Consider the following 15,843-nt stretch of genomic DNA (forward strand, 5'->3'; position numbering starts at 1 on the left):
AGGTCTGCGTCAGGTGCTGGGGAACCAGAGCACCCTGATGAAAAATGGGCTACTGGAACAAGACACAAATGGGCGAGATGCGAGAATAAGGATCTGTTGGAATGCTACTACTTCAGCAACCCGAGCGAGAGGGGTTACATGCGGAGAATGCGGGAACAATGGCAACTTCAATACCCACAGTCAACACTATCGGCCAAGCAACTAGTAGCTCAATGTTCCAATATCCATTAACGGCACCTGCTATCACACCTCGAGATTGATGAGATACAACACAAATGCCATAGCGAAGGCCAACCAGAGCACCAGGTCAGAGACGAGTTAAATCCAAGTAAAATCCCAGAGGTTGGGTACGAAACCCCAATAAGCACAATCAAGCTGAACGAGGCAGCAACTGACCTGAAGAACAAGATCACGGTGAGAATGAATGCTCGGGAACCTAGATACACACTGCAGAGGCTAAGTGAAGTACCCTCAGAAAGTCTCCTAGAAGATGTGAATGCAGCATTGACAACAATTCCTACGGCTACTATCACTGAAACCAATGAGCTGATATACACCTCAGCAGCAGTGATCCTAGAAATGCTTGGCTACAAGAAGAATTACCATATGCGACCACAACAGTGCCCACCATGGAAGAGAAGGCTGGAGGCCAAAATAAAGATAGCACGGAGAGAAGTGAGCCAAATGACAGAGACCCAGAAAGGTGCAATGAAAAAGCAAGTTCCCAAGAAATACAGCCATATGCCCATACCTGAAGCACTCGAAACTGCCAAACAAAGACTCCAAGCCTTGGCCAGCCGCCTAAAGAGGTACACAAGAGAGAATGAAGCCAGACGAATAAACAGGTTGTTCACAACACAACCAGCGAAAGTGTACGCTCAGTGGCAGGGGAATAATAGCAGAGCAGACCCACCAAGGCTGGAAACTGAACAGTACTGGAAGGATATGGGAGCGGGAGGCATCACATAAGAAGGATGCACAGTGGCTGGTGGCTCTAAGAAAGGACCACAGCAAGCTCCCTGAACAGAACCCAGTAACCATCACAGTGGCAGACATCCAGAGAAGAGTCTCAGGAATGAAAAACTGGACAGCACCAGGCCCTGACATGATCCACAGCTACTGGCTCAAGAAACTTACAACTCTCCATGAGCGCCTGGCAGCACAAATGAACCAGCTGCTAAGGGATGGGACTCACCCTGAATGGCTAACCCAAGGGCGTACGATCCTGATCCAGAAGGATCCATCAAAGGGTACAGTCCCATCCAACTACCGGCCAATCACCTGCCTCTCCACAACATGGAAGCTGATGTCGAGCATACTATCAGATAAGATCAGCAGGCACATGGATCAATACATGAGCACTGCTCAGAAAGGGATTGGTAAAAATACCAGAGGAGCAAAACATCAACTCCTGGTGGATAGAACAGTCACCCAAGACTGCAGAACTAGACGTACCAACCTGAGCACTGCCTGGATTGATTACAAGAAAGCATATGACTCAATGCCACATACTTGGATCACTGAATGCTTGAGGCTGTACAACATCAATGGGACTCTGAGAACCTTCATCGCCAACTCGATGAAACAGTGGAAAACCACGCTTGAAGCCAATGGCAAGCCACTTGCACACGTGACCATCAAATGTGGTATATACCAAGGAGACGCTCTGTCCCCAATGCTGTTCTGTATAGGACTGAACCCCCTCAGCCAAATAATCAACAAGACGGGCTATGGATACCAACTCAGGAATGGGGCCACCATCAGCCACCTCCTCTACATGGATGACATAAAGCTGTACGCTAAGAACGAGCGGGACATTGACTCCCTGATCCACACTACCAGGATCTACAGCTCTGACATCGGAATGTCATTCGGACTTGAGAAATGTGGCCGCATGGTGACTAAAAGAGGAAAGGTAATCCACACAGAGGGGGTCTCACTCCCAGAAGGAACAATAGCAGACATTGAGGACAGCTACAAATACCTTGGAATTCCACAGGCAAATGGCAACCTTGACGAGGAAACAAGGAAAGCAGCCACAGCCAAATACCTCCATCGAGTAAGGCAAGTCCTAAGAAGTCAGCTCAATGGCAAGAACAAGTCCCTAGCCATTAACAGCTACGCCCTACCAGAAATCAGGTACCCTGCAGGAATCATACGGTGGCCAAAGGAAGATATACAGACCACAGATATCAAGACACGGAAGCTCCTAACCATGCATGGAGGGTTCCATCCCAAGTCCAGCACCCTGAGACTGTACACTAGCCGTAAAGAAGGAGGCCGAGGACTAGCGAGCGTGAGAGCCACGATCCAAGATGAAACATCCAAGATCCATAAGTACATCAGGGATAAGGCCCCAACGGATGACGTGCTCAGTGAATGTCTCAGACAATGGGCATCAAAGGAAGATGAGGTGCTGGAGGGACCATCATGGGAGGACAAGCCCCTACATGGGATGTACCACCGAAACATAGCTGAAGTAGCTGATATCCAGAAATCCTACCAATGGCTAGAAAGAGCTGGTCTGAAGGACAGCACAGAGGCACTGATCCTGGCTGCACAAGAACAGGCCTTGAGCACCAGAGCAATAGAGGCCCAAATCTACCACACCAGACAAGACCCCAGGTGTAGATTGTGCAAAGAAGGTCCTGAGACAATCCAGCACATAACTGCAGGGTGTAGGATGCTGGCAGGTAAAGCATACATGGAGCGCCATAACCAAGTAGCTGGAATAGTGTACAGGAACATCTGTGCAGAGTATGGACTGGAAGTCCCAAGATCCAAGTGGGAAACACCTCCAAAGGTGGTAGAGAATGACCAAGCCAAGATCCTCTGGGACTTCCAGATCCAGACAGACAGAATGGTAATGGCGAACCAACCGGACATTGTGGTGGTGGACAAAGAGCAGAGGAAAGCCGTTGTGGTTGACATAGCCATCCCAAATGATGGTAACATTAGGAAAAAGGAACATGAGAAACTTGAGAAATATCAAGGGCTCAGAGAAGAGCTGGAGAAGACCTGGAGAGTTAAGACTTCAGTGGTACCTGTGGTCATTGGAGCACTAGGGGCAGTAACCCCCAAACTGGAGGAGTGGCTGAAACAGATCCCAGGAAAAACATCTGACATCTCAGTCCAGAAAAGTGCAGTACTAGGAACAGCAAAGATACTGCGTAGAACCCTCAAGCTCCCAGGCCTCTGGTAGAGGACCCGAGCTTGAAGGGAAAAAGAGACCACCCACGGGGGGTGAGGAAAAGTTTTTTTTTTTTTTTTTTTTTTATATAATTTGCATCTGTTACAAATGCTAATCGAAAATGTATTAAATAGTCTTACTTGCAGTCAGAGTAAATAATCAAAACATGGAGTCATAGAAGGCCAAGGATTTATATGTTTATTTTTATGTCTTTCAGTTGCATCTGTGGACTATAAAATGAGCAACTAGAGTGTTATTATGGTAAAATGTAAATAAAAATAAAAATGTTGACATTACATCCAAAGAAAGTGTTGTTATCAGCAATAAATACTAGTTTGTTTCTTAAAGTTTACAGATGTGGCTAAGACAACCAAAGGAAATTTAGAAACAGGGTTTTTTGTATGGATAGCATATGGTTTTCTCTGTTTTATTTTTATTTTATTCTGTACTGTATTATTTGGCCGAGATAGGTTACTCAGCATAGTTGGTTTACATTCCATACCAGTAGGTGGCAGTACCGCCCTTAAACGTATCTTGCCAACCGCCCTAAAACATTACAAGAAGAAGACTAAGTCGGAAGTAGTAATACTGATGCTCGCCGCAGCGTTTCCACAGCATTCAACAAGCACAGTACGATCAATTTACCAACTCATTGAATTGAAATAATTAACCTTGCTGGTCATTCGTGTGTTTTTTTTTTTTTTTACAAGAAAACGTATTCGGGTGCATTTTAAAAGAAAGTTTGCCACTTAACCTTCTGGTTTGTTCGCAATAGATACTGCGCTGCTGCCGCACTACTGAGGAAAACTCGCGCTAATGTTATCTGCTAGTAGCTTAGCTGTTCATAACACACGAGTTCCCGTGTTTACGTATCGGACATTAAACCCTTATTTCAATTGAATTCCACATACAACAAATTGTCTTGCGGTACTTTTTTTTTAATTTTCAACTGTTTATTTGTGCCACTTTTTTACAGGGTTACTCGTGAGTTTTAGTAGGCATGGCTTCGGATTGGCTGGGTAGTTTGGTGTCAATCAACTGTGGACCAACACTGGGAGTCTATCAGGGAGAAGTGTCATCAGTGGACCAGTCCTGTCAAACCATCTCGCTCAGACAACCTTTCCACAATGGAGTAAGGTGCCCAGTGCCAGAGGTCACATTCAGGTAAAGCTTGTGACGTTTAAAAAAAAAAAAAGAAAGATAAAGTATAATCTAGGAATCTGTGTGAGATTTTAAATTTAACCAGAATTGCCAGAGAGAATATTCTGTTGAGATAATTCCAGTGACATTCAAAATTTCCAGTGATATTTTCCATTTATAACCGTCAATACATTTGTGCCATTTTGTTAAATGCAGGATTCAAACTTTCTGGATCTTTGACCTCAGAAGGCTGTTATCATTAGAAAATAGTTTTCAACACAAAATAATCTGAAGGCCTGGTTTCAGTAAAGTAATTGTGGCTCTTTCAGTGACTATTTCCAACAACCATTACTCACATACCTACATATTTGTTTCCATTGTGTTGCAGTGCCATTGACATAAAAGACCTCAAGATATTGGAAATCAGAAATGGAAATACCCAAAACAACTCTTCCGTGTCCACCAAAACAAGCAGTGCTCCGGTTGCGGTACCAAAAGGTGATCCTCGTAGTGTAGACATGGTCAACTCGCCGCAACACTGCTCCAAAAGCTATGGCGACCGCCATCTGGATGTCCCCAAGGGCTTCAGACGAAGACACAACTCCTGTAAATTTGGGATTACCTCCAAAGTTCTGACTTGTTTGTTGATGTTCCAAAAGTAAGATCCACCTATGATCACTGTTGCAGGGTCATCAAGCAGTCGAGGTGCAAACCAAGCCACCCCTAAAAAGAACGGGGTGAAAAACGGTATCAGCCAGATGAAGCAAAGGGACGACGAGTGCTTCGGGGACGGCATGGATGACGGTCTGGACACAGACTTTGATTTTGAGGGAAACCTGGCCCTTTTCGACAAAGCGGCCGTTTTCTCAGAGATTGACACATCGGAGCGTCGGAATGGTGCGAGGTCACGCGGTACACCTCACGAGCAGACTCCCTCGCGCTACCGCCATGATGAGAACATTATTGAAAGCAAACCTATCGTGTACAGACAGATAACAGTACCGCAGCCTGGAGCCAAAGAGTACTGCACTGGTATGTTTTTTACGATTACACAGGATGGAAGAATGTGGAAATTGGTTCATCTGTAATCTTGCTTTTTGTTTGCATCTAGACTCTGGACTGGTTGTGCCCAGCATAGTTTATGAACTGCACAAGCGTCTGCTGTCAGTCGCGGAGCGCTATGGCCTCACGTTGGAGCGGCGACTTGAGATGACCGGTGTGTGCGCCAGTCAGATGGCGCTCACGCTGCTTGGTGGGCCCAACAGGTAAGCAGAATGAAAAGCTAAATGTCAAGAAGTTTGCTTGATCTTTATTTGAAGTTTGGTGATTTCAGGTTCACGCCAAAGAATCTCCACCAGCGTCCCACCGTGGCTCTACTATGCGGTCCGCATGTGCAGGGGGCGCAGGGCATCAGCTGCGGTCGTCACCTGGCCAATCACGAAGTTGAGGTCGTTCTGTTTCTGCCCAACTTCGTTAAGATGCTCGACTCAGTCACCAGCGAGCTAACTCTCTTCAGTAAGACCGGTGGCAAGCTAGTGTCAAATATCAAAGGTGAGTTTTTTTGGGGATTTTTTTTTGTGACTACTGTGAAAGCTTATTGCCTGACTGCAGTATAAACTTTACACCAATAGAGGGTACTAATACACTGTGAAACAATCGCGAGGATGAAATTGATAGCATAACACAGGAATATGTCATTGAATGGATAGCCAAACGTGGTGTCTGCGAAGCCTTCAGGTAAAAATTATGTCCCGGCTTTGTCTCAGGTGGTCCAAAAAATTGTTTCAGATGGCCTGATATCTTGTCTGATTGCACAGATCTGCCCGATACCCCCGTGGATCTAATCATAAACTGCCTCGATTGCCATGAGAACACATTCCTGATGGATCAGCCTTGGTACCGGGCAGCTACAGAATGGGCCAACCAGAACCGGGCGCCGGTGCTCAGCTTGGATCCTCCCATTAGTGGACAGGGGCAGGCGGTGGAGGCCAAGTGGTCCCTCTCCCTTTGCCTCCCCCTTCCCTTAGGTGAGGGGGCTGGCAGAGTTTACCTGTGCGACATAGGCGTCCCCCGCCAGGTGTTCCAGGAAGTTGGCATCAAGTACCTCTCTCCTTTTGGGTGCAAATTTGTCATCCCACTGCACTCGGCATAACAGGAAGGATCACTTCTTGAAGCTTTAACCATCGTGAGAGCTTTGTATTTCTGAGCTTCATGTGTTTAGTCATAGTTGCTGACATTTCAATATGTGAATGTGAGCTCTCATTCTTTCTGGAGGACCATCTTTGACATTTCTTAGTTGTTCAAGACTACATGCTTGTGGATTGGAGCGTAAACAGTTTTCAATTCGAGATTACGCTGAAATATTAACATCATTTAGAGGCTGCGGTAATGATAGAAAAGAAAACTTTATTTAAAAGAACTAATGTTGTCATAATACTGTTATATTTTGTTGGACAATTTTGGGCTTGAACATTGTTATACAAACGCCATCCAAAGCCATGGAGTTATTGAACAATGTTTCTTACATCTTTAGTCACAGACAAGTTTAACAAAACAGGCAGCTACTGACTTAAAAGGATGATAATGTCTCACTGTGACTATTACTATTATTTTTTGTCTGTGCAGAGGTGGACTGTGATACAAAGGGGCACAGTATATTATTTTGTGGTATCATCTGAAGACAGACTGAAGATTTGCCCATTTCAAGTTAGTTCTCCCACAGTTTATATGGTAGGCCACTAACTAACCAAATATTTTTAATGGTATTTGAGTAACAAAAGTAAAAGAACTCTTGATTAGACAGTTAAATGGATAATTAAAAGTTTAAGAACAACCAATCTGAGTTGAGGATGGATGGACAGCAATGAAAGATGATTTTACTCACTTTGAGAATGGTCGATCGACACTTGGGGAGTGGTTTCCCTTGTTACTGATAGTGATTTTGAAGTCAGAGATGAGCATAATGCTGTGAAATAGAATTCAGGTTTGGAGAGTACATGTCAGTGCTCTGTGTTGTGCTTGAGGTCTTTGCCAGCAAATGGGGAAATAGTTAGTTCATTCTATTACGAGACCAGCTTCATGTTGATTATTCACATTCTCTGCACGTTTATATTTTTTCAGTTACATACATATAATTTGGATTTTATTTGCATTTAGATATGAGCAAAATATTACAGGAGGATTAAGAAGTCCTTGCTTCATATTTGCGTCATCGTTGTCATTTTTCACCCAACATTCCTGACGGCCGACGTGTTGCTGGCAGCGAGCCTTTTGTGTCAGCTAGCATGGGTGATTGTGATTCTTTTTGTGTTGTTTTTTTTCCTGTGCCAGTGGAGCTGGAAATCTCACATCCTGCTGTCATTGCAGCAATCTTATTGGTAAAGTTGTTCATGCTGTTTAGTTTTTCACGTCCATTATCACCTTTAGTGGTTGTTTTGTCCAAAAGAGATTGCATTAAAAAAAAAAAATCTCATTTAAATACATATTGTCAGTGTTCTAAATTGTGTTATGTTTGCAAACTGAAATAATTAAACATGTTGGCCTTAATTCTTTGCCTTTATCATGATCGTGTGTTTGCTGAAATTTTACTGCTGACGTTAGTCACCTTGCTTGTAGTTTGTGTCTTTGCTGCGGCCTTGCTTTATGGACGACACATCGAAATTGATTGAACAGAGAAAACAAACATTCATTTAAATGTACATGCAACTGTGCAGCCAAGAGAAGCACTATGAAAATAAAAAAATAAAATGGAAATGGAAATATAAATAACACTAAATCGCTTCATATAATGTATGGATAAAATCACAAAATTACATAAATGTAGGTCAGAGCTTCTGCAAAAAGTGTTGCCAGCCCTCTGGTCAGCTGGTATTTTATTTGAAAATCACCATGAAAGCATTGAATTAATTAGACGTTTTGGTTTATACTGAAATAAATTAAAATAAACTGTTCAAAAACGTTCAGTATTTCACATTGTACTGTGCTTACACAAAGTCTCGGTTGGTGGTCCGTGTATTTTCTGTCGCAATATGGTGGCCTTGGTACTACAAACTGTTGCGGGATTGCTGCGCATGCGTAATGCGGAATTAAGGTGTGACAAGAATTTAAAAGGGTGACAGGAATTTGAAGGGGTGTGTGACAATAGTATCTGTCACAACCTAATAAGTACAGTTACGATATGTTCCTATTTTGCGTTGCAGATGTTGATTCACACTTGAATCTATTTAGTTTCACTTCTTTGTGTGTTTGTACGCGATAGGCTCCGCACTCACTGGCGAGTTTTTGTCAACATTCGGGCACACCTGTGACGGACGATCATTGGCATTTGGATTGATTGGAGACTTGATTTTTACTGGCTCTTTTTTCTTACTTAATATTTTATTTTATTTTTGGGGCCCTAAATGTGTAATCCGATACTACCTGAAGTCACTTTCACCCGCATTCAGGTACAGTAAATACTGTATTTTACAGCGTTCTTGGGAAACGAGATTTTGGGCTTGTCAGTTTGTATTTACTTACGTGTATATGTATATATTTATTAATTTATTCATCCTAAATCACCCATTCCCTGCTTGCCGTTTATTGCGTCTGTCACCTCCACCATGTGCCGATATGATTTTGTTAAAGAGAATACAACGTCTTTGAATAACAATCAGTGCATGTAAACAGCTAAATGATAAGAAAATCGTGGCAATGCACAGTATTAGAAGTTTATGGTACTGACATTCAGGGACGTCTCTGGGTTTTCTGGACTTGAGGGTAAACGACCTCCGGGAGATGTTTGGGATGTTAAAGTAGCCTTGAAGTCCAATTAAAATGACCACAGCAATTTATTTGAGAGAAAAACACAAAAATAAAACAAAGGCAAATGTGACCGCAGTGATCAAAACACACCAAAAACTAGTTTTAAAAAACAACAGTAAATCCCCAAAACACATTTAAAAATGACCCAATACACTAGGACATTTTCCAACCAGAATTCATAGGTGTTGGTTGGAGGGTGGATTCGGGTACTGGGGGGATTTGGACTTATAGCAAAATGGATAAGAAGGACAGTCCTCCCTTGAGTCCAGTGATCAGTCATTCTGATTAGATGAGTGATAGTATTGTTCTGATTGGATGCATGGCACAGTACACGTTTTGTGTTTTTGTTTAGTTATTCGTTGTTGTTTTTTGTCTTTATTTCCATTTGCTTTTCTTTTATTTTTGTTTGTTTGTCTTATATGTAGTTGTGATCATTGGCACTCTGAGCTCTGATTTTGTCAACAAATGAAGGAGTGGCAGATATGAACGTCTGCATTCTTGTGCTGTCTTCCCGGGCCTCGTCCGACTTGTAGTGTTAAAACAATGTCCAACTCGTACAAGAGTTTGATGCTGATCAACCAGTTTAACGGCTAAAACAAGGGACGCTGCACTCCAAAAAGGAGTTTCTCTCATTAGTTGCATACTCGGGCTCTGCAATATTGGTAAAAAATGACAGTGTGATATATTTTGTGATGTTAAAAGTGATTGCAGATTAATAGTTTAATTAACCTGCTCTCAGGAGACGGATGGGTAGATGTAGATGACACAGAGGTGAGCTGTGTGAATGTTTATATTATGACTTCTATGTTTTAGAGATGCATTTATTTGTATTCTATTGCTTGCTTTATTGTGCTGGAACATAAGTTGCAGTTTACATTCTACTTTGTGCAAATGTAAATTGAATGGCAGTAAACAAACCTTTTGACCTCGCCATTCTAAAACAAAATATTCTATTGTTACAAATTCTACATTAATTAACTAACAATGAGTGACAGGTCATTCCTTTTATTCAACAATGGAAATCTTTTACAGCGAATCAGAATATCTTTTTTTTAATAAGCAAAAGAAACGCGAAAAGAGCATCATATTTGTGAGTGATGCAAACAATATAAGACAAGTAAAAAATACTATAATAAATACTTATTAAAAATGAAATAGGAGATGCTTTCAAAACAGGTTCCTGAGCATTTTACCAACTCTTTTTTTAATGTAGTAGAAAAGAAGTAAGCATGATAGAAACAAAACTATATACAAAAAATTATTAGCATTATTAGTTAGATGCCTTGATGATTTCCAACTTGTAAAAAATGAGTTGAACGAGTCTCATAATTTAATTGAACTTTAGGTCATTTAGAAATTTGTCATCAAAATTATATTAATAACATTTCATTAACTCATTCACCACATTAGATAACAAGTAAGTTGAGCCAGTCTCATGATGTCACATTGTATAAAGTGACAGCACTGTGCTTGGAGCGCTCTCGAAAAAAACGCAAATACAGAAGTAAACACCGAAAATGTTCTAGTAAGTCAAAGATAATGCATTGTAGAAAATTATTGAGCTTTATTGCTCAAATAATTATTTGGAAAAAAGGTTTGACGGTTGTATTCATTATTTGTATCTACGATCTTATCTTCATGGAGGCCCTGCCCTCAAGAGAAACAGCAAGCGAGGAAGTAGCATGACTTAATTCGCACTACCACACTGTAACACCCCTCACTTTCGTGTGTGTGTGTCATGGAAATATTTAGCACAAACATCCAGAGTTGCTGCCAAGATTATTTCTTACGCTGTCAACAAGTCCAAGCTAGAGTAGCAGTGTTTAACATTTTATAGCTAAATCAGTTGTGATTCTCTTGTGTGAATTGGACCAATTCTTCTTTTTGGTTTTAGTAATAGCACAATAACTAATACAAAATGTATCATCATAATTAAAGCTATTTGCCCATTTTCTAGCCCATACGTCAATCACAGGACACGACGTGTGCACCGATGGAAATGTTCACAAGCAGACGACGTCATCTGTGAGGGAATTTGGACTGTGGCAACATGGCAAAGGTGTAAAACCGTCCTCATTGTGTTGTTCGGATTTACCGAAAACATTCAAATAGAACTCTGATCCTACATTTTGATGATTTCCGATAGTCTCCATGGCCCAATGGTACAAAGTGTGTGGCAAGAGTCAGCTTTAAAGGCTCATTGGAGCACCACCTCCTCTTTCATGAAGGAGATCTATTAACTATTGTTGCGACAACACAGGTAAGCCTCATTTGTGTTCCCAATTTGCTCCTTTTCATTGCTGACATGTTGTCTTACAGGATCCAGAGTGGTGTATAGCTAAAAATGAAGCAGGTCGTGAAGGAACAGTTCCCACCAGCCACATTCAGAAACGCCGTCGGAACGTTGCACCTGTGGAAAATCCCAACGAGCTCAATCTTATGCCGTGAGTGTCCAAATTATATTTCTTTTGGGTAGATGTGTACTGATGGTACTTCCGTGGTTGTCGTGGCAGATGGTTTCATGGCAAAATAACACGGGACCAGGCTGAGGACTTGCTCTCCCCACCAGAGAAGGGCCTATTTTTGGTGAGAGAGAGCACCAACTTTCCAGGGGACTACACACTGTGTTTGAGCACCGATGACAGAGTGGAGCACTACCGCATTAAATACGGCAACGGCAAGCTTTCCATCGATGAGGAAGTCTACTTTAGCAACCTCATCCAGCTGGTTGAGGTATAACCTTAAAAGGAGCCTTTTGTTATTTAAATATCTTCCTTGGTCATATTTAAAGGCATACATTTGTTTGTGAGTTAGAAAGATACAGAGGAATCTTTGGCTTTTTGACATTACACAGGGGACAGATCTGGAATCCCGCTGTTTTTTTCCCCCTTAATAAAATAATTTATTTTCATTTCAAGCATTCTCTCAATCCAAAATCAATGTGTGCCCCCCCACCCACCCCCACCCCCTCTGAAGCACTACAAAAGCAGTTCTGATGGGCTGTGCACTTGTCTAATCAATCCAAAATTGGAAGGGAAAACTGTAGCTGTCCAAAATGAATTTTTGAGAGGTGAGTCTTATTTGATATTCATGTGCGGACTGCTGGTAGTGTGTAATTGTTGCTGTTTTTGGCTCACCAACAGGTGGTTGGGTGATGAACAGAAAGGAACTGAAGTTACTGAAGACCATCGGAGGGGGCGAGTTCGGAGGCATGTAGCAATTTGACTAAACGAGAACATTGTTGGTTGATTTGCTGTGATATTAGCGCATGGTCATTGGTAACAGAGAGTTTTTGTGTTTGCAGAAGTCAAGTTGGCTGAGTACAAAAAGAAGCAAGTCGCTGTGAAGAGCCTCAAAAATAATCCCACAGCGCAGGCCTTTATTGCAGAGGCCTCTGTCATGATGTAAGTAATGCAAAAACAATCATGGAATCAAAATAACATAATATTGTTCAGACAAAAAAAAAGCAATTACAAAGTCACCCACCTTCCACTTTCTTTTCTAAGGAAATTAAGTCACAATAACTTGGTGAAGCTGCTTGGAGTGATTACAGAGGAGGATGGCGGTTTGCTCATTATTACTGAATATATGAGAAAGGTGAGTTTCCGTCCCATCTATCGTCAACATCCTTAATGACTTGACTTCTATGAGTGTGTTTTATCTTCAGGGTACCTTGGTGGACTACCTGCGTTCTAGAGGACGGACGGTTCTCACTAGTGTTACCCTTATCAATTTTGCACTGTGTGTACATCGCACATCCACACTTGACAACCACTGAACAATATTCGAGATAAAATAATTTGAAGATCAAAATAGCCAACAAAAGAAAATAGTCATTGAACTGTAGTTACATTGTTCTTTGTCTTATTATTCTTTTTGAAGAGACGTCTGTGAGGCCATGGTGTATTTGGAGTCCAATAACTTTGTGCACCGAGACCTTGCAGCGCGTAATGTTCTCTTATCAGAGGAGCTCATCGCTAAAATCAGTGACTTTGGTTTGACCAAGAAGGTGTCTTCTCTTGAGCATACCAACCTGCTGCCAGTCAAATGGACATCACCGGAAGCTCTCAAAGAAAAGGTACACTTGCAAAGTGCGTTGGAATTAGAAAATGTCAAAAGTCATCTTCAACTGCATGTTTTGTCTCTCCCTCAAAAAGAAATTCTCTACCAAATCAGATGTTTGGAGTTTTGGTATTTTACTTTGGGAGATTTACTCGTTTGGTCGAATGCCATACCCGAAAATTGTAAGTATGTCAGAGATTCTCTAAAAATCATAAATATTGACTGGAATATAGAGTAGATTGGATTTTTAGATGTAGTAGTGTGGAGCTCATGTGTAGTCTAGGGAGTCCTCGGTTTACAACAGATTTTCATCTTCATGGATTAAACCAGATTTTGTACATTGAAACATGTACGGCTATATTTTCAGAAACGGTACATCTGCACTGTGGCAAACCTTATTTTTGTTTGATAGCACTTTTTTTCACATCGATAAACTCTTGAGTAATCACCGAGACGATACCAAGAACAGATACAAGTAGTACCTTTGATTCATATTTTTTTTTTATTGAACCAATCACAGATCATTTAAAAAACTATATAGAATATATCCGATTTTTTCCTTAAAATTACCAAAAATTATTGGCAATTTTCTTTTTTCCATTCATTCATAAAGTACATATTTTGTATAGAACACACAATGAAATGAGTTTATGTAAATAAATAAAACCAATTACATAAAATGTCCCAAAATATGTTTTTGTAAAACGTTTTTTCAAAGAATACAGTAAAGTGTGAAGAAGTATTTGCTTCAAATTAGAAGTACAGAATCTCTGAGGTGCAGATGTACGGGTTCACGAAACATAAATTGAGCACCCCTTGTCTGCTGCTTATAGTAGTAATCTTAAGCATTGCTTCCAATGTTTGCCCCTAGCAAAACTCACTTGCAACATTTAAACTTGATTTATTAGTGTGCGTTGAAAACATGCTTCAGTCTCACCTGTGTTTTCCACTGTGCAGGAATCAAAAAATGTGGGGCCTCTTTTGGAGGAGGGATACCGAATGCCTTCTCCGGACGGGTGTCCCGAAGTAATTTACGAAATCATGAATCACAGATGCTGGCACAGGAACCCTGAATCTCGACCAACATTTAAATTGTTGAAAGAGTGTCTATTGGTTGTCAAAAAAGATCTCCGACAAATGGGCACACAGCTTTGACGAGACACTACGCCTTCAACTTTCATCTTGGATTGTGGGAGGAGGAAACCTCAGTGGATTCATTATTTGACAGTTTTCATATTATACCAGTAGAGCTGTGTCTCTTACAGTATATTTTTTAACCTTGTTTATTTTCTGATTTGAGAAAGTTTCACACACTCCATTGTGTGTTGAGTCTGAATGTTAGACTGCATCAAACAAATGAGGACTAAGTGACTTGTTGCTCATGCATCGTTCAATACCTGATATTGAAACACAGCAAAGCATTTAACGATGAATGTTAACCAGATGTAGAGATTTTCTGGTCCGGGGTACCACGAAGATATTGAAGTTGCTGTGAGGGGGCAAAAAAAAAACAAAAAAAAAACAAAAAACAAAAAAACCCCACTGTGAGTCAAGTTTGTTTCATTATGTTTTGGGAGAAGCATTTTTGATTTGATAGATTACTTTGTTTTGAAGTGGATATTGGCAAGAATGTCAGAATGAAGATGATGTGACATACATATACATACATACATTATACATATATTTATACTTCTCATTCCTGTAATCTACACAGGGCAACAAATTTTACATGGGCTCACATACAGTATATACCATATTGGCCCGAATATAAGACAACACCGATTATAAGACGGCCCTCTCTTTTTCAAGACTCAAGTTTGAAAAAAAGCCTTTGTCTAGATTGTCTAGACCTTGAATGTAAGACGACCCCCCCCCCCCCCTTTTTAAGTTTTATTTCAATGAAAAATACCTCGTCTCATATTCGGGCCAATACGGTAATCCCCAATAACCGTTTGCTAAATGCTCTTTATAAAGTGTTTTGTAACTATTTTGTAGCAGCAACCTTCTGACATAATTGTAACAAGATATTTTTTCAAGCTGTGTTACAAGTATGAAGTCGCAACAAGTAATTATTACATCCAGGGAAAGGAACAATTGAAAAATCCCCGAATTAATATGACATTCATGCACATGAGTGGATGGAGAATCAGTGTGAAGATGCATTGTCATTTTGTAATCTCATTAGTGGTGTAAAATGAACAGGTGTGTGCATTTTAAAGATGACAACAGTTTTACTGTATGAAATTTTTAGATGTTTTAATAAAATACAAAAACAGTAAACACGCAGCTATTTGCCATACTGCGCATGCGCAATGCCAAATAAAGGTGGGAGGTAGCGATGTGCATTCCAGTTCTTTTAAGTGAAATGAATCTTTAGAATCAGTTCACTCAAAAGATTCGTTCAAACAAATCGTTCAACGAATCGTCCCCCCACACACACACACACTGATCCGTTGTTGTTTTTTTTTTTTTTTTTTTTTTTAAACTTCAATAACACACAACTAAGCAATATAGTTCACGCCAGGAGATGCAACACGTTCACTGACTGATCCGTTGATGCACGGGAAGGCAGTTCACCCATCGTCGTGAGACAGGTTAGTTTTACCCTACGGATAATGTGTCGTCGCTATACATATGTTTGTGAACAG

General features: G+C 41.0%; 2 protein-coding genes across 3 annotated transcripts; both read left to right on the top strand.

The window, feature by feature from the left end:
* The first annotated feature begins 3,752 nt into the window (after window positions 1-3,752).
* edc3 (enhancer of mRNA decapping 3 homolog (S. cerevisiae)) lies at window positions 3,753-7,876 on the top strand. Of its 2 annotated transcripts, none has more exons than XM_049723434.1 (7): window positions 3,753-3,820; window positions 4,167-4,354; window positions 4,719-4,936; window positions 5,018-5,362; window positions 5,442-5,595; window positions 5,664-5,881; window positions 6,148-7,876. In XM_049723434.1, the coding sequence occupies exons 2-7, from the start codon at window positions 4,191-4,193 to the stop codon at window positions 6,480-6,482; spliced, it is 1,434 nt and encodes a 477-aa protein (XP_049579391.1). In that variant the 5' UTR covers window positions 3,753-3,820; window positions 4,167-4,190; the 3' UTR covers window positions 6,483-7,876. The 2 variants fall into 2 exon arrangements, with proteins under 2 accessions (XP_049579391.1, XP_049579392.1); XM_049723435.2 differs by having other exon boundaries at window positions 4,719-4,828.
* A 565-nt stretch (window positions 7,877-8,441) lies between these two features.
* On the top strand, window positions 8,442-15,475 carry LOC125970798 (tyrosine-protein kinase CSK). The gene is made up of 13 exons (XM_049723440.2): window positions 8,442-8,775; window positions 11,091-11,192; window positions 11,280-11,393; window positions 11,453-11,577; window positions 11,647-11,866; window positions 12,110-12,203; window positions 12,277-12,342; window positions 12,438-12,537; window positions 12,640-12,730; window positions 12,801-12,874; window positions 13,016-13,211; window positions 13,291-13,377; window positions 14,153-15,475. The coding sequence occupies exons 2-13, from the start codon at window positions 11,184-11,186 to the stop codon at window positions 14,348-14,350; spliced, it is 1,374 nt and encodes a 457-aa protein (XP_049579397.1). The 5' UTR covers window positions 8,442-8,775; window positions 11,091-11,183; the 3' UTR covers window positions 14,351-15,475.
* Window positions 15,476-15,843: the final 368 nt, after the last annotated feature.

This window comes from Syngnathus scovelli, chromosome 6, assembly GCF_024217435.2.
Source record: "Syngnathus scovelli strain Florida chromosome 6, RoL_Ssco_1.2, whole genome shotgun sequence".
Classification (NCBI taxonomy): domain Eukaryota; kingdom Metazoa; phylum Chordata; class Actinopteri; order Syngnathiformes; family Syngnathidae; genus Syngnathus; species Syngnathus scovelli.

What these genes read in the sequence shown, in the direction of transcription:
- edc3 (XM_049723434.1), top strand. Translation starts at nt 4,191, where the DNA reads ATGGCTTCGGATTGGCTGGGTAGTTTGGTGTCAATCAACTGTGGACCA. An exon ending in CTGCTTGGTGGGCCCAACAG is followed by an intron (nt 5,596 to 5,663) that starts GTAAGCAGAATG and finishes TGGTGATTTCAG; the next exon opens with GTTCACGCCAAAGAATCTCC. An exon ending in GCTAGTGTCAAATATCAAAG is followed by an intron (nt 5,882 to 6,147) that starts GTGAGTTTTTTT and finishes CTGATTGCACAG; the next exon opens with ATCTGCCCGATACCCCCGTG.
- LOC125970798 (XM_049723440.2), top strand. An exon ending in GCAGAGGCCTCTGTCATGAT is followed by an intron (nt 12,538 to 12,639) that starts GTAAGTAATGCA and finishes TTCTTTTCTAAG; the next exon opens with GAAATTAAGTCACAATAACT. An exon ending in GAATGCCATACCCGAAAATT is followed by an intron (nt 13,378 to 14,152) that starts GTAAGTATGTCA and finishes TCCACTGTGCAG; the next exon opens with GAATCAAAAAATGTGGGGCC.